At 39.8% G+C, this 24,714-nt stretch overlaps 1 protein-coding gene across 6 annotated transcripts in view; it reads right to left on the reverse strand.

Moving 5' to 3' along the window:
- LOC126108126 (zinc finger protein 83-like) overlaps positions 1-24,714 on the reverse strand; it is a 107,300-nt gene that overhangs the window by 48,065 nt on the left and 34,521 nt on the right. For 3 of the 6 annotated variants that reach the window (XM_049913376.1, XM_049913377.1, XM_049913372.1), the window contains exons 3-5: positions 15,294-15,386; positions 10,206-10,265; positions 228-320 (exon numbers count right to left, since the gene is read on the reverse strand). In XM_049913376.1, the coding sequence (XP_049769333.1) occupies positions 228-320; positions 10,206-10,265; positions 15,294-15,386 (246 nt within the window). Of the gene's footprint in view, positions 1-227; positions 321-2,223; positions 2,355-9,674; positions 9,771-10,205; positions 10,266-15,293; positions 15,387-24,714 lie in introns of those variants that run through there. The other 3 variants (XM_049913374.1, XM_049913373.1, XM_049913375.1) reach the window with 3 other exon arrangements.

Below are 24,714 nucleotides of genomic sequence, written 5' to 3' on the forward strand. Positions count from 1 at the left end.
ACCCACAGCTCTGTATGGTTGTCTCCAAAGTATGCATGAAGCTTACGGTTACTGAGGATTACTGACTAGCACCAGCCCACAGCTGTCACTGTCCAGGTTGCTAGCCATGCTTGCCACTTGAAACTATCCAGGAGGCACATGTAATTTACAAAAATTGTTCACACAATAACCATTACCTGCCACAACTACAATATGAGAAGAATTTTGACATATACGTGAATACTTACATTACTGTCAGTTGTGTCGATCCCTAAATCTACGTCTGGTTCCTCTTTAAAACAGCTAGTGAACTCTGAGACTGCTAATGGCTCTTCAGGAACCTGGAAAAAGCAAAGTAAATGGAGGTAATTGAAGCTATAAGCACATTCCCTCATGCGTCATGAAGGCAGTTCGAAAATTTCATGGAATCACCACCAGATGTCAGGGCCAGTGCAACAAAGTTCCCACATACCAAAAGGTCATCTTTTATGTGTAAACAGGTGACACATCAGTGCCCTGGGTAGAGATCTGTGATGCAGACATCTCTCTGTTGTTGTGCTTGTTTAGTAGTTTGTGAAGATGCAAAGAAATCAAAATTCAAGCCATGATTATGTTTGAAGAATGACATTTTTCCACCAGACTGTGAAGAACTTCCAATTTTTCACATTATCTGTTTCAGGCATTATCCATTCTCAAGTGTGTCTCTAGTAACATATCATCATCATTAATTTAAAATTAATGATGACAATGTAGCTATGTGTGTAACTAGAGACACATTTGAGAATGGACAATGCCCAAAACCAGTATTATGAAAAATAAAGAAACTTATACACAGTCTGTTGAAAAAATATTGTTCTTCAAATTTATTGATGCTTTAAAGCCCGCACAGAAGAAAATGAGAAAGTGATTTAAGTACATTGTAAAGAAAGGTAAGAAAGCAAGGGAAATTCACGCTGATTTTCAGAACACATTGGGGGGACTCTGCTCCTCAATATTCAACTATTACCAAGTGGACAAATTAGTTTAAATTTTATTGCGAGAGCTTAGAAGATAATCTGTGAAGTGGTCAGCCAAGATGAGCCACTATGCAAGATCACCAACTGAAATTGCGAGAAATTGCTGAAGCTCTATGGATGTCATCTGAATAGGCATATCATATTTTTACAGTGGAACTAGATATGAGAAAATTATCTGCTAGATGGGTGTTCCAACTATCAACACATGATGAGAAATGCATCAGAATGCAAATGTTCAAACAATGTTTGATCCATTTTCAGTGTAAGCAAAACGATTTTTTCCAACAGTCTATAACCACAGATGAAACTTGGATCCATCACATCCCAGAGACAAAACAAAAGATGAAGCATGCTGATGAACCACCACCAAAGACAGAAAAGGCAATACAGTTGGCTGGAAAAGCAATGGTATCAGTTTCTGAGATGCAAAAGAGGTCCTGCACACAGATTATCTTCTCAGTGGTTAAACAATTGCAGGACACTACTATGCTAACCTCCTGGCCAACTGCAGCAAAAGATATGGGGGAAAAAAAACAAATTTTGCAAGGAAGAAAGTCACTTTTCATCAAAACAGAACTTACACAAATCTCGTTGCCACAGCAAAAGTACATGAACTGACAATGAGAGATCCCCAAGGTTGGGATCCACTTTTTGAAACCATCTATACAGTGATGTAGGTTAACGTCCAAGGTATCACACCCTGCTTTCATTTACCCTGATGGACCCTAGTTTGAGAGCAATCAAGAAAAAAAATTCATAATTTCATTTGATGGTCTAGAGCTTTAAAAATAGGAGCCTTTGCACAGAGTAGTGGTGTAGTATAATGGTTAAGGTGGTTTCCTCATATGCAGAAGATTATGGGTTCGAATCTCATCAAATGCTTTGAAATTTTTTATTTTTTGATCTTTATCAGAATGATTTTTACTCAGGTAACTAGTTTTAATGTAATGTTTCTATTTATATTTCTAATTCCCATAATTTTAATCATATTACCCATTATCCTACACTGCCAATCTGTGACGCTACAGTTTTTAAAGTTCTAGGGCCTCACAGGAAATTATGAAATATTTTTTTGTTGATTACTCAGAAACGAGGGCTCACTGCGATGAATGGCTCCAGTATGTGATACTTGGCACCCTAATCTTCACAACCATACAGACTGTTTCAAAAAGTAAATCCCACCCTTGAGGACCTCTCCTTGTAAGATATGAACTCTTGCCACACCCACCTTATTTGCCTGATCTGGCTCTATCAGACTTACATTTCTCCCAAGCTCCAAATTTTCTTGTGGATGAAGATTCTCTTCAAACAAAGAATTGACAGCCAAAGTTCATGGATATTTTGCAGACCTGGAAGAACCTAATTTTTGGGATTGGATTAAGTGATTGGAATGTAACTTGACCATGTGCATTAGTGTATAGGTAGAATTCATTTACAAATAGAATAGTTTTACTTATGTAAGTAGTTTCTTTTTATTTCATTCCAAGAACTTTTTTACTATCCTTGTACTACACTCTCATTTCATAGGAAGAGGATGAGACACAATTATCATAGGAAAAAAGCAATATAAAGATATGATTCCAGCATTATTACAACTTCTTTTCAGTAATTCTGCATCTTTACCTGAGGACAGCCTGTTCTTTTGTCTAAAATCTTTGTACATTCTTAAGGCATCCTCACATGGAATGTGAAAGCTAATGAGGGCATAGAGAGGAATGAGTTTTGTGATTCCACTGGGATGAATTCATGATGCTACAAAATATGACCTACAATGATGCAAGATCAGTTTCTGCATCACAGGCTGTACTACTAATCTGATGCTGTATTGCTTAAGCTAAAGGGCTAGATACTTTTTGTGTGAAAATTTACGGACTATGGAAATTTCCTGTTTCAGAGCACTGTCACATTAAATAGAAAGTGACCCAGAACTCCATCAACAAAATTTCAGAGGTTGTTCAAGGATACCTTCTGAGTGTTTTGGTACAACAGACCCACGGTCTCCAATTGCTCGTTACAGAGTATTACACTAAAGTGACAAAAGTCATGGGATATCTCCTAATATTGTGTCAGACCTCCTTTTGCCCAACTTAGTGCAGCTACTCAACATGATATGGATGCAAAAAGTCCCTGGATGTCCCCTGCATAAATACTGAGTCATGCTGCCCCTACAGCCATCTATAAGTTAAGTGTTGCAGCTGCAGGATTTTGTGCACAAACTGATCTCTCAATTACATCCCATAAATGTTTGATGGGATTAATGCCAGGTGATCTGGGTGGTAAAATCATTAGGAAGCACAAACTCCACGAACGGCTGCAAATGGTCTCCAAGTATCTGAACACCGGTCCAATTGGACCAGAGGATCCAGCCCATTCCGTGTAAACGTAGCCCACACAATTATGGAGCCACCATCAGGTTTCACAGTGCCTTGTTGACAACTAACCGTACTTACTCGAATGTAAGCCGCACTTTTTTTCCGGTTTTTGTATTCCAAAAAACCGCCTGCAGCTTAGAATCGAGTGCAAAGTAAGCGGAAGTTCTGAAAAATGTTGGTAGGTGCCGCCACAAGTGTAACTTCTGCCGTCGAATATATGTAGCGTTACACTGGCATGCTTTCAGGCACAAAGATAAATACTGGCACCAAAACCCCTGCAGCAGTAAAAAAAAAAAAGAAAGAAAGAAAGGTGGAAGACGTGTTTTTTTTTCTCCGCCCCGAGTTTCGACCACTGCATTTTCATACATTACCCAATGAAGTAAATACAAATTCTGTATTGTTCATCTTCGAATATAGCAGCATTTCAATGCACTACGAAAATCCGATTGGCAAGACTGTTTGGGATATTTGTCAATATGGCCAACTGTACATTATGAATTTTTTCCTAGCTGTCAGAAGAGATGGTTGCTAGTAAGAAATTTTATGAACTGTGAATCACATTCAGTATTCTCATCACCATAAGAATAATACAAATATAAACATTTTGCCATGTATTCTTTCGTGTTTGCTGCGCTCTTTTAAATCCTGTGTGCCTAATAAACTACGAAACTAGAGTGAGACAACAGCACATGCGGAAGAATATACATATCGTGTCACGTTTATATTCATATTATTCTTATGTCTAATAGTGATACAGTCAGAACTGAAGCACGGCAATTGACTAGATTTTTGAATCTAAGATGACTCTAATTTCTGTGCAGAATGTAATGTGCTAAAGAGGCGTCTGCAAAGATTTTCAAACGCAGAAAATTTGTCGCTAAACTCTCATTCAGAACATCTTCTATCATATGCAGTCTATTATTTGGTTCTTGTTGATCATTATCAAAGAAAGGAGCAGTGTAAGTAACAAGAAACAGCAGTCTCTTGCCATTGGTTCGCTAATTTTTTTTCTTTTTTTTTAATTATAAGCGGTGGTAACACGCACAAAAGCAAGCCATGCCACGAGCGGCGACAGGCCGTAAACACTCATCATCAGAATGTGACAAACAGTGCATGACACAGTACAGTAATGCATTTTCAGCTTAGAGTGACGTAAACACCTATAACAAAGAAAACGGCACTTATCAGATCAAAGAAGAATAAGCAATCAATTCAAACCAGATGAAGCACGTGAAAAAGGAAGGGTACCCGTATAAATACGGATGGAGCGCCTGACGCATAGCAATGGCTACCTGGTAAAGCTTAACTGCTAAGCTTACGACTTGAACCAAACTGCTGTAGCTCTATCGTCACTCATTCGACCTAAATTGTGTCTCATATTAAATGGACCAACTTTGTTTCGATTTGCAGGTGCAGCCTAAAACTTCTCTCTCCCCTTGAATTTTGAGTCTCAAATTTCAGGTGCGGCTCAGATTCGGGAATTTTTTCCCCCCCCTTGTTTTCGAGTCTCATTTTTCATGTGCGGCTTAGATTCGAGTAAATACGGTACACCCATGGCTTCAATGGGGTCTGGACCACACTCAACCTACCATCAGCTCTTACCAACTGAAATCAGCACATATCTGACCAAGCCACAAATTTCCAGTTGTGCAGGTTCCAACCAATATGGTCATGAGGCCAGGGGAGGTGCTGCAGGTGATGTCGTGCTGTTACCAACAGCATTTGTGTCAGTCGTCGGTTGTCACAGCCCATTAATGTCAAATTTCACCACACTGTCCTAACAGATACTTTGACTGATTTCTGTGATGTTAACAGAGTTGCTTGCCTATTAGCACTGACAATTCTATGCAAACGATGCTGCTCTCGTTCATTAAGTGAAGGGTGTAAGCCACTGTGTTATTCACGGTGAGGGGTAATGCCTACAATTTGGTACTCTCGACGCACTCTTGACACTGTGGATATCACAATATTAAATTCTGTAATGATTTCTGAAACTGAAAGTCCCAGGCATATAGCTCCAACTACCATTCCACATACAAAGTCTGTTAATTCCTGTTGTGCAGCCATAATCATGTCAGAAACCTTTTCAAAATCACCTGAAGTACAAATGACAGCTCCACCCACGCACTACACTTTTATACCTCTTGTACAGATATTATCACTGTCCCATTACCTTTTTCACCTCAGTGTAATATAATTATGATTCATTCAGTTTATTACCACAGCTATCTTCACTTCTGTTCAAATACCATGATAACAATGCAAAAGAACTGAAATACCCAATCACCAAAATGTATAACACATCCAGTTTCTTGTAGTAGTCTAAGCACAGACACAAAAGCACTGTCATTACTGCAGGAAGAACTTGGCATAGGCATCACTGTGCCACTCTCCCACTGCATTCAGTGGAACTGCACACAGAGTGCACATTGGTCAAGTCTTGATCAGTAACCCTACTCAAAGTACTGTGTATCACTGTTAAGGTACAAGTAACATTGCCGGAAAAACAAACTGAAGACAGAGATGTGCAATACTGAATGCAAGCTTGAGAGTGAAGAGTAATGTGGGCATTATTGTTGTCAAGAGCACTTACTGTGAGTGAATAGAACAAGTTTGTTTCCCCATAGGACACAAAATGCATACTGCTGACATTTGCACTGTTGTGCACTATTTTCAGTGTAATATAGATACAAAGCTAACTGGGATGTGAATAAAAGAGAAATCCAATGACTCTGTAATGAGCCTCCAGAGGCCGTGGGTCCCTAATACCAAAAAAATCTGAAGGTGTCCCTTAACAACTTCTGAAAGTTTGTCAGTGGAGTTCTGGTTTACTCTCTACAGCAAAAACACATGTTTATGATACAAATTGTTAAAATAAATTTTTGTGACATGGTATGCCAGTGGTTAAAATTGCTACCATACATGTAATTACAAGAAGATGGCACAGGAAAAAAAAACCCTTTACAAATGTTTTACACATTAAATGTGAATGTGCTTCCCTCCTGGTGAAGAAGAAATGAAAAATGTTTGAAATTAACCTGGAACAGAAGGAGTCAAACAAGTTTAACATATAAGATTTAGGCCTGGGGATTACAGGAGCGAAGGATGTGCTGTAAGGATAGCTCCCATCTGTGCAGCTCAGAAAAGTTGGTGGTGGTGGGGAGGATGCAGATGGCATGGGTTGTGAAGCACCTGCTGAAATCTCGCATGTCGTGCTCTGCCGCACGTTGCGCCACTTGGTGGCCCACCTTGTTTATGGCAACAGGTTGGTGGTGACCATTCATTTTAGCTGACAGCTGGTTGGTTGTCATATCAAAACAATGCAATGCAATGTTGTGCAGTGGTTGCAGCAGAGCTGGTATATAACATGGCTGCTTTCACATTTGACCATGACTCTGATGGGGTAGGATAAGCCTACAACAGGTCTGGAATAGCTGGTGTTGGGTGGGGTAGATTGTGCAGGTCTTGCATCTGGGTCTTCCACAGGGGTATGATCCCTGCGGTTGGGTATTTGGGGTGGGAGTGGCATAGGGATGGACTAGGATGTTGTGGAGGTTGGGTGGGTGGCAGATCACCACTTTGGGAGGTGTTGGAAGTATCTTAGGTAGGATTTCCCTCATTTTAGGGCATGATGACAGATAATCAAAGCCCTGATGAAAAACATGGTTCAGTTGTTCCAGTCCCAGGTGGTATTGGGCGACGAGGGGAGCACTTCTTAGCGGTTGGTTCTTCGGATGGTTGTGAGGATCAGGTGTGTGTGAGGTTATGCCACAAGAGATCTATTTACAATGAAATTCTGATCACTGCAGATGTGTCTACCGCAGGTGGCCAGGCTGTATGGGAGGGATTTTTTGGAATGGAAGGAGTGGCAGTTGTCAGAATGCAGGTACTGTTGCTGACTGGCGGGTCTGATGTGGAACAAGGTGTGGATGGAGCCATCTGAGAAGAGGAGATTGATATTTAGGAAGGTGGCAAGATGGGTGGAGGAGGACCAGGTGAGGTGGATTGGAGAGAAGTTGTTGAGGTTGTGGAGGAATGAGGATAAGGTGTCCTGGCCTTGGGTCCTGATTATAAAGATGTCATCAATAAACCTGAACCAGACCAGGGGATGCAGGTTCTGGGTTTTCAGAAGTCTGGAATGTTTCCCCTAGGTGGCTCATAAAGAGGTTGGCATAGGGAGGTGCACACAGGTGCTCTTGACCATACCATATGAATTTGCTTGTATGCCTTCCCTTCAAAGGTGAAGTAGTTATGAGTGTACGAGGAACGAAGTGGTAGGTTTGGAATCTGCATAGCTTAGGCAGAAGTAGTGTTCAATTGTGGTAGGGCCACGGGCATTATCCGAGCAAATTTGTGGCACAGCCATGGGCACCCACATGTCATCCTCCTATGCCAACTTCTTCGTGGGCCACTAGAGGAAACATTCCTAGCTTCCCAAAACCCTAAACCTCAGGTCTGGTTCAGGTTTGTTAATGACATCTTTTTAGTCTGGACCCAAGGCTAAGACACCTTATCCTCATTCCTCCACAACTTCAACACCTTCTCTCCCATCCACCTCACCTGGACCTCCACCAACCATCATGCTACCTTCCTAAATATCGATCTCCTCCTCTCAGATGGCTCCATCCCCACCTTGTTCCACATCAAACCCACCCATCAGCAACAGTACCTGCACTCTGACAGCTGCCACTCCTTCCACTCCAAAACATCCCTCCCATACAGCCTGGCCACCCGTGACAGACACATCTAGTGCAATGCAATCAGAAACCTCTCACCCAGTATACTAAAGGCCTCACAAAGGCATTTGCAAGCAGTCAATACCCTCCAGACCTAATTCACAAACAGATCTCCCATTCCATACACACACACACACACACACACACACACACACACACACACACACACACACACACACACACACCTAATCCACACACACACACACACACACACACACACACACAATCTAATCCTCAAATCCATCTCAAAAACCAACCAAAAGAAAGCACAGCCCTTGTCACCCAATACCACCTGGAACTGGAAGAGTTGAACCATATCCTTCTTCAGGGCTTTGATTTCCTATTAGCATGCCCTGAAATGAGGGACATCCACCCCAAAATACTTCCACCACCTCCCAAAATGGTGTTCTGCTGCCCACCCAACCTCCACAACACCGTAGTCCATCCCTATGCCACTCCCACCCCCAATCCCCGGCCACAGGGATCATATCCCTGTGGAAGACCCAGATACAAGACCTGCCCAATATAAACTTATCCTGCCCCATCAGATTCCGGGCCACTTGTGAAAGCAGCCATGTTACATATCAGCTCTCCTCCAGCCACTGCACAGCGTTTTACATTGATGTGTCAACCAACCAGCTGTCAACTAGAATGAAAGACCACTGCCAAACTCTTGCCAGAAACAAGGTGGACCACCCAGTGGCACAACATGCAGTAGAGCACAACATGTGAGATTTCAGTGAGTGCTTCACAACCCATGCCATCTGTATCCTTCCCACCACCAGCAGCAATCAGTTTTTCTTAGCTGCACAGATGGGAGCTGTACTTCCTTCACTCCCGTAACCTCCCTCCTGGCATAAACCTAAGGTAACTTGCAGTCCTGCCACCCCACCTCCATCCCTACCCAATACAGAGAGAGAGAGAGAGAGAGAGAGAGAGAGAGAGAGAGAGAGAGTGTTTCTGTTTCTCCTACAAGTTTCAAAAGGAAGTTCATTCCAAAAGCTAGAAAACCTTTTGGTTCTATGTGTATAGACAATGTAGTGCTTCTGCATTTTGGTGAGTCGTCTCCTTTATTCCTAAACAGCTCATAATTCTCAAATAGAACTTTCCATAAATTTTAAAACTTTATTATATATATCTTGATGCCCAGTCATGTAAAATTATCATTTATTTTGAACTAGTATCAGCTCATGTGCAAAAACGAATTCATTCAACACAGTTAGCAAGATAATTCACTCCGAATAAAATGCACTGTAAACTTTCTGTACAATCCCTTTTCTTGGTACATCAACAAAGCTTTCTCTGAGCTAATAGCTTTACCTTGGTACAGAAATAGAAATACAGTTGAAAGTCAAGTCCACTAAATACTGGATAGTAAAAAGAAGTTAGAACCTCTTCAGTTGGATAGCAGACATGATTCATGTCTCCTGTGAAGGAACGTGGCCAGAGGTTGGTTGGATGGCTGGTTTGGGGGAGGTACCAAACAGCGAAGTCATCAGCACCATCGGATTAAGGAAGGATGGGGAAGGAATTTGGATATGCCCTTTCAAAGGAACCATCCTGGCATTTACCTGAAGCAATTTAGGGAAATCACGGAAAACCTAAATCATGATGGCCGAACACGGGTTTGAACTGTCGTCCTCCCAAATGTGAGTCCAGTGTGCTAAACACTGTGTCACCTTGCTCAGTGGTGAGATGTTGATTTATTTATGTGTTAGTGTGCATAAGAGTGGGTACTTATGCCAGAAACAGAGCTTTCTGGAACCAGACAAGCAGCTAAAAATGATAAAAATGGCTCTAGGTTTGTTACGTGTTTCTACATGCTACAGACATGTGACTAGATATGTGTGATTGCCTTTCTCCATTTCTGTTTATCATTAACATCATGTAATATTCATTATTGTAACATTCATCATCACATAATTTCCAGCACATTACTGTCCATTTACTTAATTCTGGATATGGTGTGGGGAGTACTGCAGCTCTGTCCACCCACTGACAATTCACTGATCCCTGTAAGTAGTTCGGAACTATATAACAGCCAATAACATTACCAGCACAAGCAAAATATTAACAGAACTTCACATTTAGCAGCTTCATACCTCTTTCTTAATGCTCCGTAAATCACAGTTGGAAAGTGCATCAACAGCAAGTGGATAAACCTGTAACAACCCAACCAGAAAAATAAATCACACTTTGTGAAACTAATTTTAGTCATTGTGATTCTGCAGGTAATAGTCATGCAGTCACTACATACCTCATACAAAGAGCGCTCTCTACCAAATTATAGTATCCAACCTCCTTAGATGTATGCGCCAACTGCAACCATCCAGCACAAATACGACTGACACCAACACTTTGGTGTGTGTGTGTGTGTGTGTGTGTGTGTGTGTGTGTGTGTGTGTGTGTGTGTGTGTGTGTGTGATCCAAAATGGCAAATTTCTACCAATGCTGGACTCCTCATGTACGAGGGTGGTTTGAAAAGTTCTCAGAATGGAGTAGGAAAAAAGTACTTACATCACTGAAACTTTTTTAAAATTTTTCAATGTAGTCTCCATGTAGATTAATACACTTGGTCCAACGATGTTCCAGTGCCTTGATCCCATTTCTCCAGACGTGCAAAATATTTGTCAATTCCGGCTATCAATTCTTCATTTGAAGTGAATCTTTGTCCAGCAAGAAAAATTTTGTTTTGGGCAGAGGGAGGTCTGATGGAGCCATATCAGGTGAATAAGGCAGGTGTGGCAACAATTCATATCTTAGTTCATGTAATTTTGCCGTGACAACGGCACACATTTTTGATCCAGCTTCAGGAGTCGTGGCACCCATCTTTTAGATAATTTTTTCATTTCTAATTCTTCAGTTAAAATGTGATATAGCCTTTCAGATGACATCTGGCAAGAGTGAGCAATTTCATGCACTTTCAATTGGTGCTCCTCCGTGACCATTCTGTGCACTTTTGCCAGCATTTTCAACCATATTTTAGATGGTAACATACAACAGACTCAATACACACACAGTACTGGAAAACGCACTCAGCAGCAAACAGTTTGGACTTCAGAAAGGGCTGTCAACTGAACAGGTTAGATTTACCTTGACAGGTGACATACTAGAATCAATCAGAATTCACTGCCATACCCTCGAGAATGTTTTGTTAAGTTGACTATGGCTTTTGACGGTGGTGACCATGAGATCCTAATGCAAAAGTTAAAATATTACAAAGGTAAGTCAATACGTAAGTTTCACAATAGAATAGAAGCAATAATAATCAATGTTACTTCTTGAAATTTATTTCACTTTTCTGCATATTCACCCTGTATATTTGGCCAAAAGTCCCTTGTTAGCCAAAAGCAAAGAAGCCTTTTGTTGCTGTTGCTGCCAACATGTAGTGTCATCAGCTACAGCTTCTTCACTTTCAGAACATCACCCACCAAAACAAGAGTTTAGGAGTGTAAACAGATGAAAGTCACTAGGGACTAAGTCTGGACTGTACAGCAGACATTCCAAGTATTTCCAATGACACAGCTTCTGCATATGTCTTGTTGTGTGAGGGCAGGCATTGTCATTCAGAGGAATCACCCCTTTTGTCAGTGGCCCAGGCTGTTTGTGGCTAGTCACATATCACAGATTCCACACAGTGCTGGGAAAAAAAAAAAAAAAAAAAAAAAAAAAAAAAAAAAAAAAAAAAAACCTGGCGTTCACAGTCTCCTGCAAGGCTCGAATTTCATCAGTTTGTCCACTCCCTTGTCCCAAAAAATGATGAGCATCATTTTTCAGGCTGATGAAATGGTCTTGGAGTTTTTGTTGTTGGGGAAGTGGAATCTTTCCAGTCTGTGGATGACTGTTTTGTTCCCAGGTGAAAGTGGTGAGCTGAAGCCTCGTCCTCTGTAACAATTCATTCCACAAAGTCCTCTTCTTCCTCAAAGTACTGAATGAGATGCTGCAAAAAGAGACCCATTCTGTTCATTCCCATCTCTACATGGAAACTCCACAAACCACACTTAAGTGCCTGGCAGAGGCTTCGCAATAATTCTCCCTTATTCCACTCTTGAACAGGGCATACCCCTATTTCGCATTAATAAAAAAGGAGCTGCTCTTCTCTGAACATTCACGATGTACTCTGTTAATCCTATCTGGTAAGGATCCCAGAACTGTGCAGCAGTACTCCAAAAGAGGACAGACAAGCACAGTATAGACAGTCTCTTTAGTAGATGTGTATGCAGTTGTCGGTTTGCCTTCCTCACAAAATTTTCTATGTGTTTGTTCCAATTTAAGTCGTTCATAATTGTAATTCTCAGGTATTTAGTTGAATCTGAGGTCTTTAGATTTGACTGATTTATCGTGTAACTGAAGTTTAACAAATTCCTTTTAGAAATCATGTAGGTGACCTCACACTTTTCTTTATTTAAGGTCAATTGCCAATTTTCGCATATTTTCTAAATCATTTTGTGATTTGTTTTGATCTTCTGATGACTTTACTAGACCATACATGACAGCATCATCTGCAAACAGCCTAAGACAGCTGCTCAGATTGTTTCCTAAATCATTTACATAGGTTAGGAACAGCAAAGGGCCTGTCACACTACCTTGGGGAATCTCAGAAATCACTTCTGTTTTACTCAATGACTTTTCATCAACTGCTTTGAACTGTGACCTCTCTGAGAGGAAATCATGTATCCAGTCGCATAATTGAGATGATATTTCATAGGCACGCAATTTCACTAAAAGCTGCTTGTGTGGTTGTGTCAAAAGCCTTCTGCAAGTCTACAAATATGGCATCAATATGAAATCTCTTATGAACAGCCCTCAACACTTCGTGTGTGTGAAGAGCGAGATGGGTTTCACAAGAACGACATTTTCTAAATCTGTGCTGAATGTGTATCAATAGACCATTTTGTTCACTGTAATTCATAATGTTCGAACATAATGTGTGTTCAAAAATCCTGCTGCATATTGATGTTAATGATATGGGCATGTAATTTAGTGGATTTCTCTGACTACCTTTCTTGAATATTGGCATGACCTGTGCAACTTTCCAGTCTCTGGGTATGGATCTTTCATCGAGTGAGCAAGCAACTCAATATGGCTGTTAAGTATGGAGCTATTGCATCAGCACACACTGACAGGACCTAACTGGTATACAGTCTGGACCAGAAGACTTACTTTCATTAAGTTATTTAAGCTGCTTCACTACTCTGAGGATATTTACTTCTAAGTGGCAGCTGTTCTTGAGACAAACTTGGGTCACCTATGAGAATGGAAGTACACAAATCTCAACTGGTCATGCGTGATGATGTAAGCAGATCCATGTGAACAGTCTACAGCACACATTACACCTTTGATCGTCACATGCTGATCATTACGAATGATGTGTCCCACATATTGCACTGTGGTTTCTGCTGCCACCATTACAGGATAATGAAGACACATCCAATCCATGATTCTTTAACAAGGAGTGGTAAACTCCTGAATGCAACTGATCAGAGGTTTCCATGATAAACAGTTGTCACCATGCTTAGGACACATTTTGTGATGCACTTCTGTCAACAGTTCTTTGGACCACAAAAACTACATGAGTGCATGCTTTTCTACTGGTGTACTCTAATGCAGCATCCATCATCTCGCACTGGCTATAATACGAAGAAACACTGGCTCTATGAAAAGAATGCATATACTGCTATATGCTGGAAAAATGTGTGCACATAATTTAAACACAGTATGAGATAAGTTGACATTTGCAACTTATTTATTGACCTTCCTCCATATATTTTAGTAGACACAGAAGGTTCATGGTTTTTGTCATGAAAATCTCAATTGTAGAAAGTTTCTTCATTTAACTATGTTCACATTATGCATGATTACTGCTACAGGAAAGTTAAAAATTAAGTTTATTCTGCACATTCCATTCATTAACAAGTTATAGAATCATTTTTGGGGAAACTCCAGTTACAAGGACAGTATCCTCAGAAAACAGTAGCACATTATAAGAATTATCTCTCAATGTTAATTCAAGAAAATCCTGCAGAAACCTTTTCAAACAACTTAGTAACTGACAACTACTCCACAATTAATATATTCATTACTGTTCTTTGTCATTACCAATACCTCTCTTTTCACAAGAAATAGTGACAATAATAAACACTAGGACAAAAAACAACCACTGCAAAGATCTCTCACAGGTTTGCCATTAACACAGAAAGGAGTCAGATACATTGGTACACATGTAGTCAGCAGCCTATCAGAGCTTATGACTGAATTAAAAATCTTTCTATTGGGCAACTTCTCCTACACCATTGAAGAATATGGTCGCAGAAATTCTTAAATTTAAAGTTTTCCGTTAATGTATATTTAGAATTAGCACTGTACTGCATTATTTTAAAGTCATTTCATTGTCTTGCATTTAAATTAAAATAAATGTACATTCTTGACTTCCTTTCACATTCCCAAGACCACTTTCCATTGGGTCCATGGAATATGACAATTGCAATGAAAAATAGCACAATGCAATGGGCCACTACAATTATTTGCAGTGTTTACGTCAGGGTATATGTAATGCTCACACATATGGTGGTAGGTAAAAAGTTTCCCACAACAGGAACTGAACACCACTTCTTAGAGCACACATATCGGTATTACACAGAATTCAGTTTCTCTGTATAGATATTGGTATGGGGTTAAGGAAAGGTGAGATACAGTTGACTATTGGACAGAAGGAATACAGCTGGTGTATGCAGAGAGGGAAGCTAAGCCAGTGATAAAATGAAAAGCCTTAGTCTTGGAAAACCTGGAATGCAGCATGGTTTTAGATTAGACATATGTTACTGACTAATTAGCGCGAGCACACACACACACACACACACACACACACACACACACACACACACACACACACACACGACCACAGTCTCACATTTGTGTGTGTGTGTGTGTGTGTGTGTGTGTGTGTGTGTTTCTATTTTTGACAAAGACCTTGTTGGCTGAAATCTAACTTCCCGACAGTCTTTTTAAAGCACTTTTCTGCAACTCAGCATCTCCGCTATATGGTTAGTAGCAACTATCCTTTTCGTTATATTGGTACATTCCATCCTGGATTTTCCACTCTTCGACTTTAGCATATATGGTTTGTTTTGCAGTTATCTAGATACCTCATTTTCACTGACATTGACTACAATTTTTAATTAAATACTTACATTCCATTCAGTAGCAGTCACTTCTACTTTTAGTTCTGGATCCATTTTTACATAATCACTTGAAGTTGTGATTCCTGATGGCTCTTCTAGGAGCTGAAAATAAAACAAAAAAACCAACTTATAAATTTTTGGAAGAATCATGCCTGCCACAAATTTTGATATTAAAAACTGACTTAATGTTTTGTTATTTCTACCTTTTAAGATTTTGAAAATTCCATAAAGCTTATATATTTATTGATTTTTTCCTAATAACATGGCTAGTTAGCTTTCTTGTGTCGACTGCTTCTTCAAAGAAAAATATATTTGTATAATATTAAAATATTCCATCAGATTGAGCTTGGTTAACATACTAATCTTGGGTAAATTTCATGTAGTTCTCCTAATGAATCAATTAAAAAATTACAATCACGAATTGCATCTGATTAGCCTTTTTTGTGCATGTCATGTAATATTACCATTGCAATTTTCCCAGCTCTGCCTTTTTGTGTGTGTGTGTGTGTGTGTGTGTGTGTAACTGATATTCATTTACTAAGCCACATACAGTAAATCCCAAAAACACTAATGTGAGGGTGAAGTGTTTCTCATCTCACGACAGATATCTGTGAAATACGAGTTGAAAATTTTGTAGTACAACTGTTCAATAAAGTCAAACTCATAACACTGTATATCGAACTGAAGAAAAAGGAGTTTTAGTTATATACAAAGTAAGTTTACACATCAAATTCTGTCAGTCACCACTCACACAGTGATGCATTAGAAGATGTTGATAAAGAGAAGGCCATTGTACTGCACTGCATAAACAGGGTGTTTCAAACCTTTTGGATCAAAATGAAACAGGTGATAGTGGGTCCATAATTGATTATATTGAGATAGGGAACCAATGGTTGGAAATGCATATTTATTGTGTTTCAGACATACACAGCACACACCACATAACAACAACATCGTAACTGTTCAAAGTGATGACCACCAGTGTCAACGCATAGATGACAATGGCGCATTCAGTTCTGCCACAATCTCACAAACATATTGGGTGAGTTGTATACTGGAACAGGTAATGGGTGAGAAACAGCATACACCCCTGATCACCAAACAAACATACTGTACACAACTTGGTTCATGACGTGTAACGACGACCACATGCATCACACTAGTGCATTAACCTGTGCCCCATGCGCGCGCGCGCGCGCCCACACACACACACACACACACACACACACACCACTATTCCTAGTGTCAGTTGTCTCTTGCATCAGTTAGCTCAAGATTTGTTGACAGTTAAGTGCTTTACTGTGTTCAGTGCATACTCGTAGTCAAAGATGGAATGTTACTTGTCATGAAAGTTGGCAAAATGCATTTAATGTATGGTGCGGCAGGATGTAGTGCCCATAAAGCAGCATGAGTGTACACAGAACAGTTTCCCAATAGACATCATCCTAATTGGAAGAAGTTTATTTCCATGGATATCAACTTATGAAGAAATGGTCATTCACGCCACATGGAAACCAGTCACAGTTCCTGCCAAAGAGATGTCTAAACACCAGACTTAGCAAAGATGTTGTTGGATCACATAGCTGACCACCCAGCAACAAGCATCTGTCATCTTGCCTGTGAAACACACACTTTGAAGGATACAGTGTGGAGAGTACCGGTGAACAGGTATTACAACCCTATCATAAATAACGTGCACAAGCACTGGAACCAACAGATTTTGAGCCCCGTGTTCACTTCTGTCAATGGATTAGTCACCGCAGTGCTGTAGTTCCAAACTTCATACAGTTTGTGTTGTTCACAGATGAGGACTTATTGACCCACCATGGTGTTTCACCGATCACAACAGCCACGTCTGAAGTGAGGACAATCCCCACACCACCCACATCAGTGGCCACCAGCAATGATTTTCTGTCAATGTATGGGTGGGCACTGTCCAACATCACCTAATAGGACCTTATTTGTTGCCTTTCCACTTGACTGGCCCAGACTTTCCTGTTGTTGCAGTGAGATTTGTTGCCACAGTTCATTGAGACTGTACCCTTTGCTACCTGTGAAGGGATGTGGTTTCAATATGGTGGTGCACTGGCTCAGATCGATATTAATGTCTCTGAGCACCTGAACAATGTGTACCTTCACCACTGGATTCAAAGGGGCAACCTCGTCCCACAGCCAGCGTGGTCGCCCGATCTCACATCTCTAAACTTTTTCTTCTGGGGCTATATCAAGATGTTGGTGTATGAAAGTACTGTAGAAATAAATGAACACCTGCTTATTAGGGTCCAAGCTGTATGTTTCCTAGTACAAGAGACACCAGGGATCTTTGAGAGAGTGCGGCAAAACTTTACGTGCCATTACCGTGCATGTGTTGACACTGCTGGCCATCACTTTGAACAATTACAACGAGCTAAGATATTGTTCTGCAGTGTACACTGTATATGCCCATAACACAATAAATATCCATTTCCAACCATTGGTTCCCAGTCTCAATACAGTTGATTGTGGACCCACTGTTCCAATCTGACCCAAAAGGTTTGAGACACCCTGTAGACATGGGTCTTCTTATGATGTTTCTACACATCACTAACTACTGCTTAGAATCTTATCAGTTCCCAGTTTTGTACAACTATTTAGTGACTGTCATTGCAGTTTGAGACTATCTGTTTACACGGTTCTGCAGCTCAAGGCATAAAATACCAGCCCTGCCAGTCTTTGTAATAAGCTTTGTCCATAACTGACACTACATTCACTTTTCTATAGGTTGCATCATAAGTCTAAATGACAGATATAGATACAAGAAAGTATAAAATTGAAAAAAAAGTTAATGCAATAGAGGAAATGCCATTCAATGTGATTGCACACTAGTTCACTTCTGTATAGATTACAGAAAGGAACAGGCAGGTAACTGGACCAACGAAGCATTCAAAGAAGTCAGAAAATGGTGCTAGTGGCTACCATTTTAAAAAATGTTATTCTCACTGGTGCATACAACTACTGACCTACATTGCTAATGGTCATCTGTTGTGAAATAACCCAACACATTTCATGCTCATGTCAGATTATCTTCTTGAAGAGAAAGTATCCTGCTTACAGGAACCAATATGGATTTCACAGCAAAATGTATTAATATACGCTCTCTTCATTCATCCATGACAACCAGGAGTCCATGCTTAGTAGTAGCTCAGATGACACCACATTTCCTGACTCTAGAAGGTATAAAAAACTGCTGAGTGGGATTGGATACCCACTAAAGTGATTAAAACAATATGTGGCATAATAGCACCTCCCCTATCTAAAATATTCAACCAGTCTTTTGAACAGGAATGATTTTACGATGTTTTTAAGTATGCCAAAGTCAGACCTTTGTTCAAGAAAGGGTCAAGGAAAGACATGGGAAACTATCAGCATATTTTTATTCATCCAGCCCTAACAAAATTGCAACAGAAAGTAGCTGCAAAACGGATCAAAAATTTTACTGTAAAATATGATGTTATTAGAAGTAACCACTTTGGATTTCAACCAGGAAAAAACATTCTGGATGCAGTGATTACCTTTATTGAAAAGATAGGCAAATCACTGAGTCAGAGGAGTATAGTTGCAGGTATCTTCTATGATCTCACAAAAGCATTTGACTCCATGAACCATGTGTGGCTTATCTACAAATTAGACAAATATGAGGTTAAGGACTATTTTCTAAATTGGCTAACGTCATAGTTACATAACAGAAAATAAAGGGTAACTATTGCCTCAGATGCAGTGGATTATTAATCTAAATGGAATACAGTATCACAAGGTGTGACTCAAGAGTCCATTTTGGAGCCAGTCGTGTTCCTATTCTATGTAAATGACTTACCCTTAAATATAAATTCCCCATCATTTCTGCTTGCTGATGATACTTCTGTTTTAATTGAAGATGGTGATGCAGAAAAAAATTCTGAGTTCCGTAATAAGGACACTGGATACCTTAGAAAACTGGTTCCAGTTAAATGGGTTGCACTTAACATTGCAAAACCCCATATGTTACATTTCAAAACCAAACATTCGAAATGTGTGGAACTTCAAATCTGTCATTAGGTATGGGATTTTTTTCTGGGGGAATCTTGAATACTGAAACTGCAAAAGAAAAGTGTCCGATACATGAATACTGCACAGCAGAGTCTTGTTGCCCATTATTTCAGAAACTGCAAATCCTCACTGTTCTCTCCATATACATCTATGAAATTATAATCTTCCTACACAATAGACAAATGTTATTTGAGGAGAATTATTTTAACCATACACATAACACAAGAAACAAAAATAATTTTATGCTACCCACACACAAGTTGAAATTATATGCACATACACCACAGTATATGGTGATGACAATATACAACAAATTAATGGGCAAAAACATATTTAATATGAAGCCAGAAATTTGAAAAATGGTTCAAATGGCTCTGAGCACTATGAGACTTAACTTCTGAGGTCATCAGTCGCCTAAAACTTAGAGCTAATTAAACCTAACTAACCTAAGGACATGACACACATCCATGCCCGAGGCAGGATTCGAACCTGCGACCATAGTGGTCGCTCGGCTCCAGACTGTAGCGCCTAGAACCACACGACCACTCCAGCCGGCCAGAGAAATTTGGGAAACAAGGCTACAGCATATTCTGTGGGAGAAATGATACTATTCAACAGAAGAATTCACAGAGGGTGAAATGATCATTTGAGCAAGGGGCAATTAAGTGTTAGATTTTATTGTATGAATGCATGTATGTATAACAAAATTGTATTATTATTATTATGCTGTCAGTTAACATCAGCTGTTCTTTGTTTATGGGGAAATATTACCACAATTTGACGTGGCTCCTGTAACTGAATCAACTGATTTAGATTATGTACATTATGAGACAAATAAACCACAATTCACAATTCAGTACATTTCTGCACTGTCATCTAGTGAACAAAATGCAAGCTTCTCGAAAACTGGAACAGGTCTGTCACTGAACTGAAGATATCCCAGTGAACAGAACTGAGTAAGCCATCCTCAACTTGGAGAGATCATCAGATGCCAAATGGCTGATGCAAAGATCAAAATTACTGTCAATTCATTATCATTCTGCAACATCATATGAACCATTAAATAATGTCAAAAGACCCTTGAAAACTTTTCTGTTCCAAGGGAAGTTGCAATGAGAGGAAATGTTAGCAGAATGTAAGAGAACCTGCAAAGGATCAACACCTGGTGTAAAGAGTGGCTGAGCTGTCTTTCAAAATACAGAAATGGCAATTTGAGGAAATAGCCCTCTATTTTTAAAGTAAATCACTGGCAAAATACCACTAGAAATAATCACAAATGTAAAATACTAAAAGGTCCATAGCCACAGAAACTTAATCATGTATTACGTGGTGTTGCTATCTGGCAACAAACCATATATTTATGTATAGTGTTATAAGCACGATGTTGCCATCCGGCACAGACACGATCTGGCTGGATTGAGCTAGGCTGTGGTTAGCACAATTATGTTGCTGAAGTCTGAGTGGGTGTAAAAATGCGTGACAGCAGCTGAAAGAGTGAATTATTTCTGCCTCTTAGTTCATATCTAGTTAAATTTTTAAGGTAAATAGAATGATGCTTAGCGACAGCAGAGATTATGTTTCCATATCCCTGTAAGTGACTGATTAGTAATTAATCAATATTTTCAGTTTATTGTCATACACCAACAAATCTAAGACATTTTTAAATCAAACTTTCTATGATCAGCCGGTTACCCACAGATATTTTTTTTTTAAATAGAATTGGTTTCCTAAAGAAAACCCATGAAACAGAGGGTTAAGATGGAACCACCACACAACAGTAATTGTACGGATACACTGCAAGAATCCTCAGAGCACCAATATAAACCTTAGTTTGCGTGACAAGATGGCTTAATACACATACTTCAAAATGTGGTTTCTTGGAAGGATATCTGTGTTGAGCTAACATTTTACACAGGAAGCTATAAACCTGAGCAATTTATCATCAACAACAACAACAACACTATCTAGTCAAAAAAATATCTTACCCTACTATTTCTGTAATGACTTATTCTATGAAGTCTTTAAACATTTTGGAAATACTTTCTCCCTATCCACTTTACTCCTCAGTGCAGACATGTAGGCAGTAGTGAAAGCATACAAGCATTTAGTTAATAGTTACAAATGACATATACTGTTTTTATTACAACCATATTGTAAAGTACATACGAAAAGACTTCCTACATTTACTTTTCCCCAAACTCACTAGAGCACATTAGGAGAACCTGGATCTAAGAGCCTCATTGCATACAGTGAAACCACAAATTGGTAGTAGTGGAACACAAAAGTCTAGCCAAGAGAAAGCTGAAGCAGTCATGCTAAGTAGAAATAGACAAGAATGCTACGGCTTACAAATAAAAATGTGACAAGAATGAAATTTTCACTCTGCAGTGGAGTCTGCGCTGATAGGAAACTTCCTGGCAGATTAAAACTATGTGCCAGACCAAGACTTGAACTCGGGACCTTTGCCTTTCTCGGGCAAGAGCTCTACCACTTGAGCTACCCAAGCACAACTCACAACCCAGCCTCACACTCACAACCCAGCCTCACAGCTTCAATTCTGCCAGTACTTCGTCTCCTACCTTCCAAATGTCACAGAAGCTCTTCTGCGAACCTTGTACAACTAGCAGAATTGAAACTGTGAGGACAGGTCGTGAGTCGTGCTTGGGTAGCTCAAGTGGTAGAGCACTTGCCCGTGGGAGACAAAGGTCCCGACTTCGAGTCTCGGTCCAGCACCAGTTTTAATCTGCCAGGAAGTTTCAAAAAATGTGCCGCTCTGAAAGTGTCCACCTCATGTATTTCTGGAAATACACAGTGGAGGGAGACTATCAGGCCTGGAACACTGACCTACAAATAACATTCAAAATTAAGACTCACTACAGCAACTATTTTGTGTTACAGCAGTGAAAACTGAGAGGTGTCCATCAACAGGTGTAACTAGCAGTGACAATAATTGTTTGTTGTTAAAACCCCATATCTGTATGGTGTGTGAATCAGAGAGGTTCTAATTGTCTGCCTGTAATGGTCATTCACATACCTGTTTCATTGCCTCTCCTAATTAATAAGGCTAGGGAGATGAGAAGGAAATGTTGCTGAGTGACAGAATTATGTTACAAGTGGGGAATTAACTGTGTTGTAACTGTTTTGAAAACTGTCACAGTAAGAATAAAATCCTACCATGCAGTAGTCTGGCACACTTAGAAGAATATGCAGTGGCAGCAAGACAACAACGGATTGGCAGCTACGGTGCATCTGGACACCACTGCCGGCATTGAATAAATGCTTTACCTGTAGTCATTATCTACATCTACATCTACATGGATACTCTGCAAATCACATTCAAGTGCCTGGCAGAGGGTTCATCGAACCACCTTCACAATTCTCTATTATTCCAATCTCGTATAGCGCGTGGAAAGTACAAACACCTGTATCTTTCCGTACGAGCTCTGATTTCCCTTATTTTATTGTGGTGATTGTTCCTCCCTATGTAGGTTGGTGTCAACAAAATATTTTCGCATTGGGAGAAGAAAGTTGGTGATTAGAATTTTGTGAGAAGATTCAGTCGCAACAAAAAACGCCTTTCTTTTAATGATTTCCAGCCAAAATTTTGTATCATTTCTGTGACACTCTCTCCAATATTTCGCGATAATACAAAACGTGCTGCCTTTCCTTGAATTTTTTCGATCTACTCCATCAGACCTATCTGGTAAGGATCCCACACCGCGCAGCAGTATTCTAAAAGAGGACGGACAAGCGTAGTGTCTCCTTAGTAGGTCTGTTACATTTTCTAAGTGTCCTGCCAGTAAAACACAGTCTTTGGTTAGCCTTCCCCACAACATTTTCTATGTGTTCCTTCCAATTTAAGTTATTCGTAATTGTAATTCCTAGGTATTTAGTTGAATTTACGGCTTTTAGATTAGACTGTTTTTATCGTGTGTCCGAAGTTTAATGAGTTCCTTTCAGCACTCATGTGAATGACCTTACATTTTTTGTTATTTAGGGCCAACTGTCACTTTTTGCACCATTCAGATATTTTTTCTAAATCGTTTTGCAGTTTGTTTTGATCTTCTGATGACTTTATTAGTCGATAACGACAGCATCATCTGCAAACAACTGAAGACGGCTGCACAGATTGTCTCCAAAATCATTTATATAGATAAGGAACAGCAAAGGGCCTATAACACTACTTTGTAGAATGCCAGAAATCACTTCTGTTTTACTCAATGACTTGCCATCAACTACTATGAACTGTGACCTCTCTGACAGGAAATCACAAATCCAGTCACATAACTGAGACGATATTCCATAAGCACGCAATTTCACTATGAACTGCTTGTGTGGTACAGTGTCAAAAGCCTTCCGGAAATCCAGAAATATGGAATCGATCTGAAATCCCTTGTCAACAGCACTCAACACTTCATGTGAATAAAGAGCAAGTTGTGTTTCACGGGAACAACGTTTTCTAAACCCATGTTGACTGTGTGTCAATAAACCATTTTCTTTGAGGTAATTCACAATGTTCGAACACAATATATGTTCTAAAATCCTGCTGCATATCGACATTAACAATATGGGCTTGTAGTGTAGTGGTTTACTCCCACTACCCTTCTAGAATACTGGTGTGACCTGTGCAACTTTCCAGTCTTTGGGAACAGACCTTTCGTCGAGCGAACAGTTGTATATGATTGTTAAGTATGGAGCTAATGCATTAGCATACTCTGAAAGGAACCTAATTGGTATACAGTCTGGATAAGAAGACTTGCTTTTATTAAGTGATATAAGTTGCTTCACTACTCCGAGGATATTTACTTCTACGTTACTCATGTTGGCAGTTGTTCTCAATTCGAATTCTGGAACATTCACTTCGTCTTCTTTTGTGAAGGCCTTATATTGTATGCCTGACAGTCTGATGTATTGCTCTATGTTGAGGCAGGCTACATTATCTACTTAACTGAATGTTAAAATGAACTGAATATCTGAAAAGAGTTAGGGAATGCACAGTGCATTATACAAGGTCTGTTCAAAAAATTCAGGCACATTTGTAATTTAGCAGCAATGGTGTGTTGGAGTGAAATGCGGTTGGCGGCCCTGCATATGCCTGTGTTTCATTGCTGTATGTAAGTTAGTTATTGTTCAGTGCAGTATTGAGTAGAACATTGTGTTGCACAGTTTGTGAATTTTGAGAAGGCAGAGTTAGAGGAGCAACACATATGCATTAAATTTTATGCGAAACTCAAGAAAGCCTTTACAGAGACACACCAAATGATGCAGGAATCCTAATGGTGATGAGTGCTTCAGCCATAATCAGTGTGACAAATGGTTTAAAAATGCCCAGACAGAAGTTCTGTCTGGCCGCCCTTCAACATCT

Source organism: Schistocerca cancellata, chromosome 11 (assembly GCF_023864275.1).
Source record: "Schistocerca cancellata isolate TAMUIC-IGC-003103 chromosome 11, iqSchCanc2.1, whole genome shotgun sequence".
In the NCBI taxonomy this organism is placed as follows: domain Eukaryota; kingdom Metazoa; phylum Arthropoda; class Insecta; order Orthoptera; family Acrididae; genus Schistocerca; species Schistocerca cancellata.